Source organism: Syzygium oleosum, unplaced genomic scaffold, assembly GCF_021117445.2.
Source record: "Syzygium oleosum isolate NSW1041296 unplaced genomic scaffold, Sole_v2.1 Sole_v2.03, whole genome shotgun sequence".
NCBI classification, from domain to species: Eukaryota; Viridiplantae; Streptophyta; class Magnoliopsida; order Myrtales; family Myrtaceae; genus Syzygium; species Syzygium oleosum.
Window position 1 is genome coordinate 5404863 of NW_026607487.1, and position 16459 is coordinate 5421321.

At 42.0% G+C, this 16459-nt stretch overlaps 1 protein-coding gene across 1 annotated transcript; it reads right to left on the reverse strand.

Moving 5' to 3' along the window:
* Window positions 1-9512: 9512 nt before the first annotated feature.
* Window positions 9513-14828, reverse strand: LOC115681021 (uncharacterized). Its single transcript, XM_030604876.2, has 9 exons — window positions 14485-14828; window positions 12991-13055; window positions 12543-12591; window positions 11206-11300; window positions 10989-11074; window positions 10843-10902; window positions 10655-10736; window positions 10152-10265; window positions 9513-9998 (listed from the first exon to the last, which is right to left on the reverse strand). The coding sequence occupies exons 1-9, from the start codon at window positions 14669-14671 to the stop codon at window positions 9834-9836; spliced, it is 903 nt and encodes a 300-aa protein (XP_030460736.1). The 5' UTR covers window positions 14672-14828; the 3' UTR covers window positions 9513-9833.
* Window positions 14829-16459: the final 1631 nt, after the last annotated feature.

Below are 16459 nucleotides of genomic sequence, written 5' to 3' on the forward strand. Positions count from 1 at the left end.
TGGAAGAAATAGTTACTAAAACTTTTTCAAAATACTTACTTCCAATTTGTACCTTTATTTTTATAAACACATTACAAATCATTGTTTTCCCATACGATTTCTTGTCGTTTTCAAAAAAGGAAAAATTTGTGTATAAATAAAAAAAACGCACCCCGGTAACACTACCAGCGCTTCGGCCTGGTGGTACCCGGGAGTGAAGGTGGTCCGAGGCGACCGGGGTTCGAACCCCGGGGACGCCGTTTGTAATGAATATATAAATAAAAACTTTTTTTTGCTTCTGATATTTTTTGCGAATAAAAAAATGCGTGATAGACAGATGCAATACTAGGCTAAGTCATGGACTGATCATTTATGAGATTTTATACTCATTCGTTGCCATTTTTTTTCACAGATAATTACGAATTATACCAACCCACCAAGTAAAAATGGCTGAAAAAGATATGACAACTCGTGTGGCGGACATGGAGACCGAAATGAAGCAAGTCTTCGCCTTTCTTCAACAACTCTCGAAACAAGTGGAACATTTGTCAGTCCGCTTAGACCAACTCAACATGACTCCGTTTTGCTATCCAAGACCAGGGGTGATGATTCAAATGGAGCCCTCCAGTGTCAACCAAAAGGGTAAAGATGTCATAGTTGACAATGTCCACGAGTCCTCTGATCCTAATGAATTGAGCACCCTATGCCCAAAGTTCATGCAACGTGAACAATACAAGCCCGGTATCCCTCCATCACAAAAGCGAAACAACTAAAGACAGTTCACTCCCCTCCCAGGACCTCCGTCTCAGATGCTGGCAATACTTCGGAAGAAAGGGCTGCTCTCCACAGAACCAAAGCGACCTAATCCTGAGAGCTTTTCAAACTACAATCCGTCTAAAAAATGTGATTATCACATGGGCGAGGTGGGGCATTCAACTGATGGGTGCTATACTCTTAAGCACCGAATTCAAAACCTGCTAGATATCAAAACTTTCTCATTCGAGACCGATGAAGGGAATGGGCGCAAGCCCGCTTGAGTAGAACTCCTCTCATCCTTTTGCATGAATCCCTGGAAAAGGGGCTATCCTTGTATTTTGCTTTTTGTTGTCATTTCTGCTGGAGGAAATGTTTTTTTGAACTCACCCTCTTTTGAGATTGTAAATCTATGTATTGTAAATAATGTTTTGAGGGCACGAAGTAGTATACTAAACCGGCCCGTTGATGATATCCAGCCACGAAAAGGAAAGTGTTCTGAGGCCCGAGCTTCCTCATGCTTCCTTGTTTCTAAGCTTTTGAAAATAAAACAAACGTTTTATCATTTTTCAAAAATAACGGTGGTGGAAAAGTGTGCATGCTCATAGCCCTGTTTGTTTTTCTAACTCGCTCACTTCGTGTCTCAGAGCATACTCCTTTTTTATTCGTTATTACAAAGGGGACATTTGAAAATGACACAAACTGAAGAGCACATCAGACCCTGGTAATGATCGCAGACCGACTAATCCAATAGGGACAGTTCGAGCAAAGATCATCCAACCTTCAAATGAAGCATGGGGCAAATCTCGTTACTACCAGTGGGTGATATCAGCCCCAGAGAGTCAAAGAGAATGTTGAGCATTCCTTGACTCTATGATGAGCGAAACATCATTTCGTACAGAAGTCGGGGGCAGATCAAGAAAAGATTACCCTTTTTGAAAGAAAAAGGTATGTCTTATTCCTTAACAAATTTAGGAAATGACATTCCATCTATTTTATTTTACAGATAATGAATTGGGGAGCATGCTAGACTCAGACGTGCTAGCAAGCCGGATAGAGCACCATTGTTGGGACCTCTCGAATGAAACATGACGAAGAAGTGCTTAATTGGAAGAGTAGACCAAGGGGCACGCAATCTCCCAGTCCATAAAAAAGGGTGTATTTCGTTCCTAAAGTTTATCCACTTTAGCATAGAAATGACATATCTTTCCCTTTTACATAGGACAAAATTGAGTAAAGAACACTCATGGTAGCAAGTCTAACCGGAAAGGATCTCGCACATGACAAAATGGCGTCAAGGCCGATCCTGACAACCACGGAAGTCTCGATGGTAGTCACGCCCATATCCGTCAAAGACCTTTAAAGCAGAAATTAGCTTTGCTGCAAAGATCCTCATGCAAGCAATTGCACATGCCTGTCAGGAATCGGAGCATTTACAAGAAATTCCTCAAAATGCTGGAATCGCATTGACACAGCGTGCGCTGACAGTAAAACCCTCTATTTGGAAGCACCCCTGATTATAGAGGATTTCATTTGAGCTTCGAGACTAAGAGTATGGAGGAGCAGACTGAGATAGAGAAGGCTGAACAAAGTAAAGAGGAGAAAAGACTCTGCTAGCTTTGAAGGCAAAATGGAAGAAGGGTAATTTGTATCGTTCTCAATTTACCCTCAATCCTCTCATTTCTAACATAAGCTCCTGTTTTTGTCAGAAGGATATTATCGACATCTGATAAAACTCAAGGAGTTGTCAATCTAATCTCAAATGAAGGGAATCACGAAGGGTAATATTGTATCGTTCCCAATTCCTGTCCCTCAGAGAGCCATTCATTAACATGGTCTTTCTTATTACCTGGCAGGTTTATCTCGCCGCCATTGCAGTACAGGTAAGTATCTCTTTCCCTTAAAACTCTTTTTTAAGAGTTGAAAGAATCAAAAGAAAGAGGAAACATGTTAAAGCAAATAAATGCTTAACCCTCCCCCAAGTGCATTGCATATCTTTTGGAAAGGAATTTTGCATGGTAATTTTACCTGTTTAATTCACCAATTCCCTGTGAAAATCTTGACAATTCGACGAATGGTGTCGAACTGCTCCGATGTATTGAACGATGTGTCTCAGGATGATGAGAGGCAATCCTTAGTCTATACACATTCTCACGTACCAAACCCATGTAAGATGAGCGAAAAGGTTCCACTTCTACAAGGTAAAGGGGTTTCTCGCATAAGGTACGGTAGCCAAAATGACAACAGGCAGTTCATTTCTCTACCTCATACATTATTGTTTATCCTTTGCTTAACCATTTGAGCCCATACACTCGGAGGTTCCTTTTAAATTACCCCTGTCAAGAACCACCCCACATTGGGGCAGCTTGAGGTAAATCGGCATCACAGGGAGGATTCCAATGCAGAGGAAGCAAGATAAGTGTTCCTCCCCTTTTCGATCATCGCCCCATTGATCTCGGTTTCGTCATCTTCACGGATCCGGCGACCCTCGACGGGGTCCTCCAGGACAAGCACACCATCGACGGCAGGACGGTCGAGGCTAAGAGGGCTTTGTCAAGAGAGGAGCAGCAAACTAAAACCTGTCCAAAATGCCAATATCTTATTAATAACAGTGATGTTGTCACTGAGCAAGACAAGAAGGATGAGGAATTTGTAATATCTAAAATTTTCTATGATCATCAGCTGCAACAGCTCGCACAAGGTGAAAAGATAAATAGAAATTTTCTTGCTTTCATTTGCATTAATCTTTGAGTGTTTTTATTGCAGATGAACTCTCACAATAATTTAAGTGCCCTAGGATGACGAAGAGCGGTTCTTCTTCTATCCCATACACTCATATCCCTTGCTAGCCCAATTGAGCCGGCGATTCCATTTCGTACCAACTCAGTTGGTGATCATCCCCTACACCGGGGCAAGGCAAAAGTCACCACAGCTTGAACATCAAGGTCCAAAGTACCGAATCAAGATGAAGACTCCAAGAGCCTAATAACATTGTTCTACTCAAACTTGTTTAGGCTAGTCCTGACAACACCAAAAGAGCAGCAAAAAAATGCTGAAAACTAGGGGCATGAAAAAGCAGTGTGCCTGGTAAAAGCAAGGCCAATGCCCATGAATAAAAAAAACAAAGAAAAGGAAAAAGGAGAAGAAGAAAAACGATGAAAAAAACGACCCCAAAGGGTTAAACTTGAGTTCTTCTTTGATACAAATTCCTACTTTAGGAACTCTGTCTTGACAAAGATCTGTCACATGATAGATGAAGACGAACCTATTCTTGAGAAAGCAATTGGAACAGAGATAGAATGGTATCCAGGAAAATGCTTGACGCAGAAGCTCCTCAAGAAAAAGTTGTCAAAGAAGCTAAAACACGGGATTACCCAGGGAGTTTTCCAAAAGAGTCCCGACGAAAGAGAAGAAGGCTAGTGACAACGCTGAGATGATCACCAATTTTCACCCTTACACACATTTTTGAGCCTAACGATCCTTTCGTTTCTCAACCTGTGAACTAAGCCCACGTTACATCCCTCATGAAGTCTCTTCTGATTAGGGCACTTGATTTAACGTGGAATTTCAAATGTTTATAAACAACGCTCGAGGAAGTGCGAACAAGACTATTTCTATCTCGTTTTGCAGGGTTCTTGACTTGTAAACCCGGAGATGATTGCAGAATATTTTCTTTCATGGCCGTGACTCGGACAGTCTCCTTCATTAAGCCATTGACCAAGCCTACATTACGACCCTGAAGAAGACCTCTCAGATTGGCAGCGTCGTACCGCTTGCGAGAAAACTCAGACCCTTGCGGATGTGATAACGGTCAGATTGAGTGTTTTCGATGTTCCCGCATTAATGGACGGGACAAATAGCCCTTTTCAATGAGAGCGAGTGGAAAGTCCTTTCTGATTGAGGATCCCTCGTTCAGCATCTCGAGAAGTCCACCTCCCAAGCGAAAATTGTCTTGATTGACCCTCGGTGGATGTTTGATGATGCAAACATGGCAAAATCATCATGCATGAACTTTCAAATACACATTCTGGGATAGCCTAACTTGTCTATCCTTGATGAATGCATGCATGTTTGCGCTAACCCTCTTTGACAGGTAAAATATCCTCAAAGACTCAAAGAACATATGACCTTTGAAGCATCTCCAAAGATGTCACAGAAAATTTCTTCCGCTCCCCAAGTGGAATTGACACAGCATGCTTTTGCAGCTCAAAGTTCTAATCCCCAGTGATAGAACACGAAAATTCGGGCGCTGGAGAAGCCCTCATTATCATCACAAAAGAGATGCCCTGAAAAAGATCAGGTATTCAGCAGATGATACATCAAACCTCCGGGTAAGAAATCCCAGGTATTTCATCAGAATTCTTTTCAAACTACCCAAAAGGTAAACAGGGTGTTTCTTTGAAAAAGAAAAGCATCTTGACTAGCTGGTCAAGATATTTCATACGATATTCAAGAATAGCCTCAGTTGTCTATTTCTCCGATGAATACGTATGTCTTTGCACAAGCAAACTTGTCTGACAGGGGACACGCCCTTAAGAGGCAGGAACGTGCCCAGGTAAGTACATTTTACCCATGCCTGATTCCAAAAATCCATGTACCTACGATTGTTATGGTACCCTCTGAACATTGGATTGACCCATTTGTTCATCCTTTGAACATCGGATTGACCCTTTTGTTCACCAACTGAACATCGGATTGACCCCGTTGTTCACCCTCTAAACATCGGAATGACCCCGTTGTTCACCAACTGAACATTGGATTGACCTCTTTGTTCACCCTTCGAACATCGGATTGACCCCGTTGTTCACCCTCTGAACATTGGAGTGACCCTGTTGTTCACCAACTAAACATTGGATTGACCCCTTTGTTCACTCTCCTGAGCATGGGACTGACCCCCATGTTCACGTCAAATCCTCGGGCAAGGACCCCCAGGTGCTCATCGTTTAAGCCTTTTCAAGACCTGCTGGCGAGGACCCACCGGGCAAACCATCAAATCCTCGGGCGAGGACCCCCAGGTGCTCATTATTTGAGTCTTTTCAAGACCTGCTGGCGAGGACCCACCAGGCAAACCATCAAACCCTCGAGCGAGGACCCCCAGGTACTTTGTCAAGACAAAATCCAGTCAGTCAAGGCAACTGAAGAAAGGTTCGGGTCCTAGGCAGACAAAGTCCATTCAGTAAAGGCGACCGAAGAAAGGTTCGGGTCCTAGACAAATGAAATCCAGTCAAGGCTATCGAAGATAGGTTCGGGTCCTAGGTAAGCGATTTCCCCAGTCAAGGCGACCGAAGAAAGGTTCGGGTCCTAGACAAAAGAAATCCAGTCAAGGCGACCGAAGATAGGTTCGGGTCCTAGGTAAGCGATTTCCCCAGTCAAGGCGACCGAAGAAAGGTTCGGGTCCTAGACAAAAGCAATCCCCGTTAAGGCGACCGAAGAAAGGTTCGGGTCCTAGACAAAAACAATCCCCGTCAAGGCGACCGAAGAAAGGTTCGGGTCCTAGACAAACCATTTCCCCCCGTCAAGGCGACCGAAGACAGGTTCGGGTCCTCGACACACAATATCAATTATCTGGAATTACTCTACCCTTCGGCAAGGTAAGTAGCCCCAGGTATGTTTTTATTTGCTTTAGCATGCATCATCTTATATCGCATCATAAAAATGGGACACCAGTCTCGCCAAAAATAGCATTTATCGAGCATGCATGGGCCAAATTTAGGTGTCATTTTTATCTTTGAATGTAACTTCTACGAGCGCAAACTCTACGAGCTTACCTTTAAAGAGGGGCAGCTGTTGACATCTATTTTAATTAGCCCAAAAATTAATTACACAAAATTTAGGAGTTAATTTTCTTTAATTCCTAAAACAAAAAATATTTCTATTTCAATGCATTGCATATAGGCATTAGGTATATTTGCATTAATAGGGCCTATTTGAGCATATTTTCTTAATTAATCCTTAAAAAAAAAAACCGAGTCGGGCCGGGTCGGGGCTGGGCCGACCCGGCCCTTTTCTTTTTTCTTCCTTTCCCCCGGCGTGGGCTCGGCCCACTTTTCTTTTTCTTTTTCTACCCGCGCGAGCTGGGCCTGGCCCGGCCCAGCCCTTCTCCTTCCTTCTTCCCCCGTCCACGGTCGCTCTCACTGCCCCTGTTCGCCTCTGTTCGCGACGGAAGCGTGACGCACGGCGGTGCCGCTTCTCGCCGTCGCTGTCCGGCCAGAGGAAGGCCGAAGGAGCACGCCGACGGGATTGGCATTAATTGCCAGTCCCGTCCTCCCCGTTTCCCCGGCTCCCTTATCCTCTCCTCCTTCCTCTCTGCGTTTGTTTTGAATCGGCCCCCCTGCTCTGCTCTGCTTTGCACCGGCCTGCCATGGCCACGAAAGTCGTGGGGTGGCGTAGGCCGGTGCAGGCCGTCGTCATGCAGACGCGAGAGCAGGTGAGACGCGTCGTTGCCGCCTATAAAAGCCGGAGAGAGAGAGAGAGGCCCGGTCGGCCGTTTTACGAAAGAAACAGAGCAGAGAGAAGCCGGGAGAGAAAGAGAGAGATTGAGCGAGACAGAGAGACTGAGAGCTCTTTCGGCGACCGCCGTGCTCGTACCGCGACCATAAAAGACCAGAGAAAGAGAGGAGAGGAGTCGGTCGGCCAATTTCAAAGAGAAACAGAGAGAGAAAAACAGAGAGAGAAAGAGAGAAAATAGAGAGAGAAAGAGAGGAGAGTTGGTTCTTGCAGGTTCCCAGCCGCGTCGCCGTCGCCCCCCTATCAACCGGAAAGCCCCCAGACGCGCTGTCGACAGTGAGCTCTCCGCCAGCCCGAACCGCGTCTGTTCTGCTCGGTTTGGCCGGGACTCGCGTCGGCCGTTTCGCGCGAATCCCGGCCCATACCGTCGTCCCCCGCCGTCCGTGTGTCCTCACCGAAAGTAGGTTGGGTCGAATGAATCCTCCGGTTTGCCGGAACAGGTCAGAATTTGCTGTTTTTGGTAGCGCACACCACCTGCTTGACAAAAGTTCTCAATGAAACCAATTTTCGTTTTGATCGCCGGTCGGCGAACGGCGGTCGGACGGTGACCTCGGTGGGTGGAGAGGTTTGGTTTTAGTCCCAGGGGCTGAATTGGGGGCGGCGCCGGTCTGGGTCCGCCGGCGAGAGGCCGATTTTTCGCCGGCGGCGGCCGTGGTGCTCCCACGGGTTCTGGTCGACCCGGTTGAGCCGGCCGACCCGGTCAACGCCCCGGTCGGATCCGTTGACTCGGGTCGTTCTGACTGACCCGGTTCAGCTGATCCGACCCGGGTCAATGCCCGGGTCGGATCCGTTGACCCGGGTCGGTCAGACCGACCTGGTTCAGCTGATCCGACTCGGGTCAACGCCTGGGTCGGATCCGTTGACCCGGGTCGGATCCGACCTGACCCGGTTTAATATTTATATTATTATTTTATTATTTTATTTTAAAAATAAAAAATTATTAAAAAAATTTCAAAAAAATTTTCAATTTTTTTTCTTTTTCTGTATTATTATCAATTTTTTTTATTATATATATTTTTTTTTCGAAAAAAAAATTAATTAAAAAAAATTAATTTTTTAAATAAAAAAAGAAAAGATCTTTTTTTTTAAATTATTGTGATATATCTAAGTGTTTTAATTTATTGTTGTATTATTATGCATGTTGTTATAATTGTATAAATTGCCATATTTAAATTAGACAAGCCTGAGATTGCGCAGTAGTATTTTGCATGTTATTTTTATTACCGTTATATTGTTATGCATGTTTTTAATACAATTGCATGAACTGTTGTGTTTTTTAATGTCATCTGACTTAGTTAAAGTTGGAACCTTAGGCTGCATGAATTATTGTGTTTTTGACTGCTAATCGTTTCTGATTATGCACTCGCTTGATCACCTCACATGTTAGAAGAAAGGTCCTAAAATCAATCTAAATTACCTGACAAATGTTTTCATGAAATGAACAGGGTAAAAAGGTACCGAAAGGGCATTAGTTATCCAACTAGTGTAACCAAGTCCCCGAATTCAGTTAATCTCTGGTTCGCAGGAATAGGGTGATTCTCCCATCACCCTATTTGGGTTTCTAATCGACCCACCCCAAATCGATTAGTGGCGACTCCTTGATATAAACCACTTGCATGTTAAAAACTTAAACCCTAAGTCGCGATATGGTATGGGCTTGGGAGAGCCCGAGTTAAGTCCCGAACCTAGACTTAGCACGTACCAGGCGAGACCCCCCTCTTTTGTTAAAAAAAGCAGGAGGTCGGTCGCGACACTCCTGATTTAAAAAATGCATAATAACCTTTTCTTATGTTTGAAATAAGATTAGTGGCACCATCAATTTGTATGATAAAGCTCGACGGTCGAGTCACAAGATTTTTATGGTACTCGTACTAATCTTGATGCCAAATTTAAATTTGAGTTCAATATTTTAAGACCGCAGATTTTTAACCTTTACAATTCAATCCTAAATCATAGATTAGGCATGACCCCATCTTTGTACATCCGCAGCTCATATCGAGTGCCGGCCAGGTATGTGACCTTCGCCTTAATATTGAGACATCATAACCGTGAGATTTAATTGAGATAAGCCAAATAATCGACCAGCAAAAGAAAATGTGTCGCTTCGTGTCAATCCACCGAATTAAAACATGTCGTACACGGGTTGTACAAACAAAGATAGCAGGATACATGAGAATAATGTCCCTATACATCTTTATCTTAAAGACTCAGAACAAATAAATCACATCAAGAAGCATAAGCATGGTTTAAAAGGGGACCAAAGGAGGAGCATCTTATCAAACGCAGGATGAAATACTTTCGGAAACTTAGCAACAATAGATGTGAACACAGCTACGTTCAAAGGAATGAGGGAAAAGAAATTACTGCAACCCACTGAGGCATCCTAAATGTCAATACAATGACAGGTGCACCTTAAATACTAAGAATATATCGTCGTACTAAATATCTTTCAATGAAAACAATCAAAATTCCGTCCACGGTATGAGCCGTAAAATAAGTTAAACCTGCAAGCCAATCTCCGTGCGAATCCCCCATGGCCCATTGTGGTTCCTGATCACAGGCGTTGATGGAAGAGCTTCCATTGATGTTGGAAGTTATACTCTCAAGCTTTTTAAGGCAGACGTTAGCAACGGGAGCTTGTCGGGAGCACTCTGCTTGTAGTCTTTCTCCAAAGCTGCCACCGCCAGTGACTGTAGCTCAGGACTCTCTTTATCTTCCTTATTCCGTCCTTTAGAAAGCTGTCCGATGGCAGATGTGCACTGAGGTAAAAAAGAAAGGCAGTTCCTTGTGATTCATAATAAAATTTTAGAAAACAAATTGAACCATGAACAAAGTAAGCCCATTTTATGCACATAAGATGGAGTATTAGGCTTCTCCACAATCGAGTTTTCTAGGAGGACGCGAGAACTCACCAGGCAGACACCAAAAAGTGCTCTTCGATTCTTGCCCCCGGTTAAATTTATAGTGGACGCATAGTATTTCTTAGCCGCCTGAAGGTTCTCTAGTCCACCAATTGTGTAGAGCACCTGTTTTTTTTTTCCCAAAAGGCAGTTATATCTAGCTTTATCGATGAGCAATAATTGTTCCCAATATGATAAAAGAAAGCATCGAAACTGAAACAAGATACTTGTTGAAAGATTCAAATTATAGATCTCAATGTAGGAAATGGGTTTGTCATTACGAGATAAATGTTTGTAAAAGGGTCTTAGCAAATCTCTACTCAGGAACCACCTTATTAAGATATTTATTGATTGAAATGAGAATGTCATCAAGCAAGTATTCTGGTCTGGTGTCATACGCTGGTTTGCACAGACGATATACTACATCGTACCAAGTTTGCTTCACCCCTGGTGCAAATCCCACTTCAAGTATAGTTACTATTCAGAAAGTAAAGAAAAGGGAAAAAATCACTCACATCAGCATAGGCTAGGTGATATAACGGATTTGTTGGTTGAGATAAGATTAGCTCCTCATAGCAGAATGCTGCCTGCTTATACCTAATGAAGGCAGGAAAACAGTATAGATCAGCACGGGAATTGGAAGCATAATACATGCGAATGTAGCCTCCTTATCTTCTTCTGAGTTAGTACAGAAAAATCTTACATCTGCAAGGAGACGTATATCTCCGCAAGTTCTCTCCAAGCATCATGATCTGCCATGAATCTGTCAAGAAAGGGAATATAGAAAAAATGAAGTTGCATTAAGCCACCCCAGCTCTGATAAATAATCTATAGGTTATGGTCTCTTACGTATCAAGATATTTGTTGAGACAATCTATGGCGGTAGAGACATTGCCTTGGGCCTTTGCCACAGCAACCCTCCGTTTGTGTATTACCTTTATGAGAGAGAAGTATTCAGATATAGAAGCATATGACTTTGCAATTTAAAAAATAACTAAGTAAGCAGATTATTTCATTAATCTTCAATGGATAGCAGTATTTGCGACAAAAAAGAGCCAAAACTTACTTGATCAAAAGGGTTATCCTCTAGAAAATTTGAGTAAGCCTTTTCAGCCTCTGCCCACAGCCCCTTCGCTTCAAGCAACATACCCTCGAGCCTCCCTACAAAACAGCCCATACATCACATGACTGAAATAACAAAATGAGCAAACATCGTGAACCCATTTTCAATCGCGTCAGATGAAGTAACAATGAGATCTGCCTTATCATGAAGGAAATATGTAATCTTTATTTCATCATCAATGCAAAGATGACACATCAAGCAGATAGTTTCCATAGAGACATTGTCGCTCATCATCCTCATCAATCTCGTAATCGAAAGGCTAAGGCTACTTCCAGAACATACATAGATCAACCACAGCAGTAAACCAAGGCATATAGATAGCCGTCTCATTGTGCTAGCCTCATTGGGCTGGACCTCTCTCAAAAGCTAACCTGCTAATTATTAGCAGAAAAATCTGGACGAGTTAAGAAACATTACAGTGGTCTTACCGATTCAAGTTCCTATGAAATGTGTCAAAAAATGGTTGGTTCAATATTATTTGGACACGACCAGAAAAAAAATTATTTGGATATGTTTAGCAACAATAAAGTGGTGTTACCACTTCAAGTTCCTATGCAATGTGTCGAAAAATGTTTGGTTAAATATTATTTCTCCATTGTTATGATCTTTTGTTGCTTTTCTTCTCCTCCCTTTTTCTTAACTATCTTCTGTTACCCATTCCTTAAAAATTTTCACATTTTACGATAAGAAAAAGTATCAATTTGCCTCATCATGATTTCTCCTATACTTGGGATTTTGTTTTCTCTCTTTTCATCACTTCATCTAATTCATGAAATCAACTAGTTACGTAACTCATAGTTCCGGTTCATCTCATTCGTACCGGAATATCACCACTAAAACCCTGACTAATTGATTAGATGACACTCAATATAGCTTTAGCAAATAAAATATTCCAAATTATATCTGAGAACTCTAATGAGATAACACCCAGCAGTCCCCCAGATAAGACATCGGTAACACTCAAGCCGTCATTCTACGACCCCTCACCTCCAATGTTTTTGATAAAAGGCTTATACTTCGTCACAAAGAGCTCAACTGATACTCTTGCATGATTAGAAGGAGTATATATAGCATTTTTGAATCACAAAGAGTCGGATGAAAGAAAGCATCCAAGGAAACAATTGGCTCACACACAACACTGTGACTGAACATGCGGCTCCCATTGGGGGCGAAGGCTCTGATCATTGTCTCTATCAGGTAAGAAGATCGACTTCATCGGAATTTGGATCCACACTTTCAGCAGTTACAAATCAGCTAGTCTATAGATTAGTCCAACTTACCCACTCTTTTACTGTCTGGAAACCTTTTACGCAAAACCTTGATACAGTCCTGCAGAAGATTGTTGGGCAAAACTACATCAATTTTAGGAAGAAGAAGATTTGCTAAAGTAAAATAAGGGTATTCCTGTTCCTCATTACACACAACCGGTGAAATTTAGGTAAGAAGCAAACGTGATGAGGCAGAGTTAACCAAAATAACTGAAGTTCAAGCAGCGAGTTGATTTTGGCTTAACTAAAAAATAAGTTCATCGGTCTACTGTAATAACATAATAATAAAAGAGCATATGTTAACATGTAAAGATCATAAAATTCTACCTATCCAACAACATCATGAAGGGAAAGGACCTTCACAAGCAAGAGATACTCAGAACAAAGTCTCAAATATTATACTAGAGGCTAATGTGAAGGACGAATACACATTGATCCAGTAAAAAGAGAGAATTTCTACCTTTGCAACATCTAGGGATTGGCAGTCCATCGCTGCAATTGCTACTTGCTCGCACAGAGTCCATTCTACAAGAACAATATAATATTACATTTGGAAGTATGGTGAATATGAATCAGAACAAGGAGAAAAAGGCAGCTACTTTTAGGAAAGCAAACTATATATTACACCAAACACAACTCAAGGATGAAATTATAGCTAGATAAAAATTACCAGCAGATGCCTCTTATTGAAAGATAGAAAGAATAATCAATCAAACCGTAAATGTTTTTATTAGTCACAAATCGTAGTGCTGACATTTTTGTCACGTAAAGCACCATCAGACTTAATCAAAGGTGAGTTACCATAAATCAAGATTGCTAGTTAATTTTCGGCATTCTTTTCGATCTTAGCTTTGTTAATAAACAATTAAGAGCAGCGAGGAACCTGTCCAGAGGAAAATAAGGTAGAATGATAGCAACTGAGCAAGTTTATAAACTAGGAAGTTCCTTTCAAATCCAGAGATGCTAAGCCAAAGTCTACAGCATTACAGAGCTAATTCTGAGCATTTTTTTGTTTTCTTCCCAAACATAGAAGACTTGTACATTGATTTGTAGTCGTGTAAGCATAAAGCAGTTTATTCCTAGTATACACGAATGGGTGCGTGATCTTCAAAAGTAACATAGCCAAAATAGCTAGTAAACTAGATAGGGAGGATAAACTGCACTGCCAAACGACATTTTCCATTTGTTGCACCTTGCATTTTCGACTAAGCCCGTGAAAATTACTAGCCTGCTCTTGGCATCATTTCACAGGCTACAAGGGCATTAATATGCAACAGCAATTTGAGAGATCAAGCTGCAGACTTCAACATGCTATGCCTATAGAACTCCTCGCGGAATGATAATTATTGTACTCTGCAAGTTGCGATGGCCATTGTTTGCTTAACCGCAACAATCTTCATTCGTCATCTCCACCCCAAATGAGCTCTAGAGTGTCTTACGGCATGCCATTGACTCACTATGTTGCCTGGAAAGGATTACAACGAAAGAAGTCCGAAAACTTAAAGGCATTCTAAGGGGTAAGACTAGCCTAGTGAAGAAGTCTTTCAAATTTTTTTTAAAAAAATTCCACCTTTTGACCAGATAAATGGGAATACCGCGCTAAACAAACTGGGGAAACATTCTCATTCCCGAGGTTTGTAACTGGCTAAACAAATACTTACAAGGTCCAATTCACCGCCAAAACTCGCATACAAAACTAACTACAAAAGGGCAAGAATCAAACAGCTCTTGTGATTTCAGAAACAAAGGAAAAGAAAGAGAAACGCCACGATCCCAATGATCCACATATAACAATTTCGCAACTTTGAGAAATTGTTATTTCACAATTCAAGAATTGCGCACAGTTCTTCGCCATCAAACATCAAAATCGAGCGAACCCCCAAGCAAGAAACTGAAACTGCATCTAAATTCAATCTGAAAAACAAAAAAATAAAATAATCTCGAAAAGACCCACCTTCGGTCCCAAGAGCCGATCGCTTCTTGAAATCGTTCAGGATCGCCAGCCCGTGCTTCAAGACCTTGTCCGGGCGCCGCACCTTGAGCTTGCGGACGAGGCAGAGGTACTCCCACGCGCCGCCGCCCCTGTTGTCCACCTGGGCCTCCAGCCTGTTCAGCTGGTCCTCCTCCGATTTCGTCACCATCTTCGAGGGCCGAATTCGAAAGCAGCCGCCGCCTCTTCGTCGCGATCAGATCTCTCTCTCTCTCTCTCTCTTCCACCAAGGTCGGAGCTTTATCAAGAGGGTATGCCTTGAGCGTGGTGGGCTTTCTCTCTCTAGACGGCCTTTTGGATCTGTAGAGAGAGGAGAGAGAGATAAATGTGAAGCAGTCGCCAGTAACGACGGAGAGAGAGAGACAGTCCGAGGGAACAGTGGAACACACTACACGACGACCACCTGCGAATCCGATATTCGCATCTTTCTTACTTGTTGATCAGTCCTTAACTTTATGTTGGTTCGCAAATTAAGACCCCCGCATTTCGATTTGGTTAATTGAGAACCTTTTCACATTTTGACAACCGATCAATCGAGTCTTCCGACTTTATATATATAGGATCAATTGTATTCTCGATGCTTTTTTTTCTTAAAGAAAGATACAATCAAATCTTAAAATTGAAATTTTTCAAGTAAAAAATCTTACATTCTTCTTATGCAGCCTTTGTTAAGGACACCACGCATTCTTGTGGCAATTAGCACAACTCTCTCTATTTGAAAATAATCTTGTATGGGAAACTACCCCCAAGACCCTTAAGTTACCATTAAAAGGCTAGATTGAGCAAATCCTAAAATGCAGTTAGGCACGAAAGAAAGATATTAATTTACTGACCTTGATGGGACGGTGAAGTATTTTGATTGTGATCTTGTGCAGGAGGGAAGGAAAATCGAGAGGAATCACGTTCACCACGATTGTGTGAGAAAAACCACAAAAACCTCCTTAGGACTTCAGTGCAGCTTTTTCAAATATGGAGGACTTAATTGATTGAATTCAAGCGTAAGGATTCAGTTCACCAATGATCATTACATTAAGAGTTTAGCTTACCATATTAAAATGTGGAGAATTCAATTAGTCAATGTTGTCATTATTGATCTTGTCCTTCTCTTTATATCAATCCTATCATTTGGTGGATCTAGATAAATCAACTCTACAGCCTAAAGGTTCTTGCCTAAACTTGCCATGCTTCAATATTATTAAACTCCTAGATAAAATTGACTTCGCTAGCAAGCCTCGATGGATAAACCCATAATTTAGTTGCTTGTCCTGGCCCATCTATTTTCCCTCTTTAGCGATCAGCCCATCGATTAGGTTTATCCTAAATGTATTGATTTAGTATATGTGATCTCTCGTAAATCGGATTGATAGGTAGACATGAATGAGCTAGACGGAGTACCGAGTTTGAAAGACATTGTTGATTCTTGTCCTCAACATAAAGATGCTAGATTTTTCGCAAATTGATCGCCATAAGTGAACCTACATGACCTAGTCCGAGTTGAATTAAAAGATCTACTTGCTAAAGAAAAAAGTTTTATTTGTAGGTAAGTATCATGGGATATAAATGTAATTTTCTTAATGTCATTAAATCCAAAGTTCAAAGGTTAAACATGCTCTATTTGTTTTTTTTTTTTTTGATAATCGAGGTGTCCGCGCGGCCGGCGAGCTAGGGCTCAAACCAGCGGTGATACCCGACTAGTCCTCGAGGGGGGCTAGCGCCGCATCCCACCGCCACGACCCCCCACTTAAATCACCGATGGGCGAGTTTTTAACCTAGGATCTCTCGTGAAAAGAACTGAGCGCAAACCAATGCGGCCACCGATGGGTGGGTAAACAGGCTCTATTTGTTTACATTCAAACAAAAGCAAAAAGTATTTTTTTATCCTTTTTGATCAAAATTTAAAAATATCATCCAAATTTGAGAAGATTATGACCTGAAATGA

Bases quoted from the DNA above. Each gene is read 5' to 3' on its own strand.
- LOC115681021 (XM_030604876.2), bottom strand. From the start codon at position 14,671: ATGGTGACGAAATCGGAGGAGGACCAGCTGAACAGGCTGGAGGCCCAG. The intron at 12,592-12,990 runs GTAGAAATTCTC...AATCTTCTGCAG, and splicing joins AATCCCTAGATGTTGCAAAG to GACTGTATCAAGGTTTTGCG. The intron at 11,075-11,205 runs GTAAGTTTTGGC...TCTCTCATAAAG, and splicing joins AGGATAACCCTTTTGATCAA to GTAATACACAAACGGAGGGT.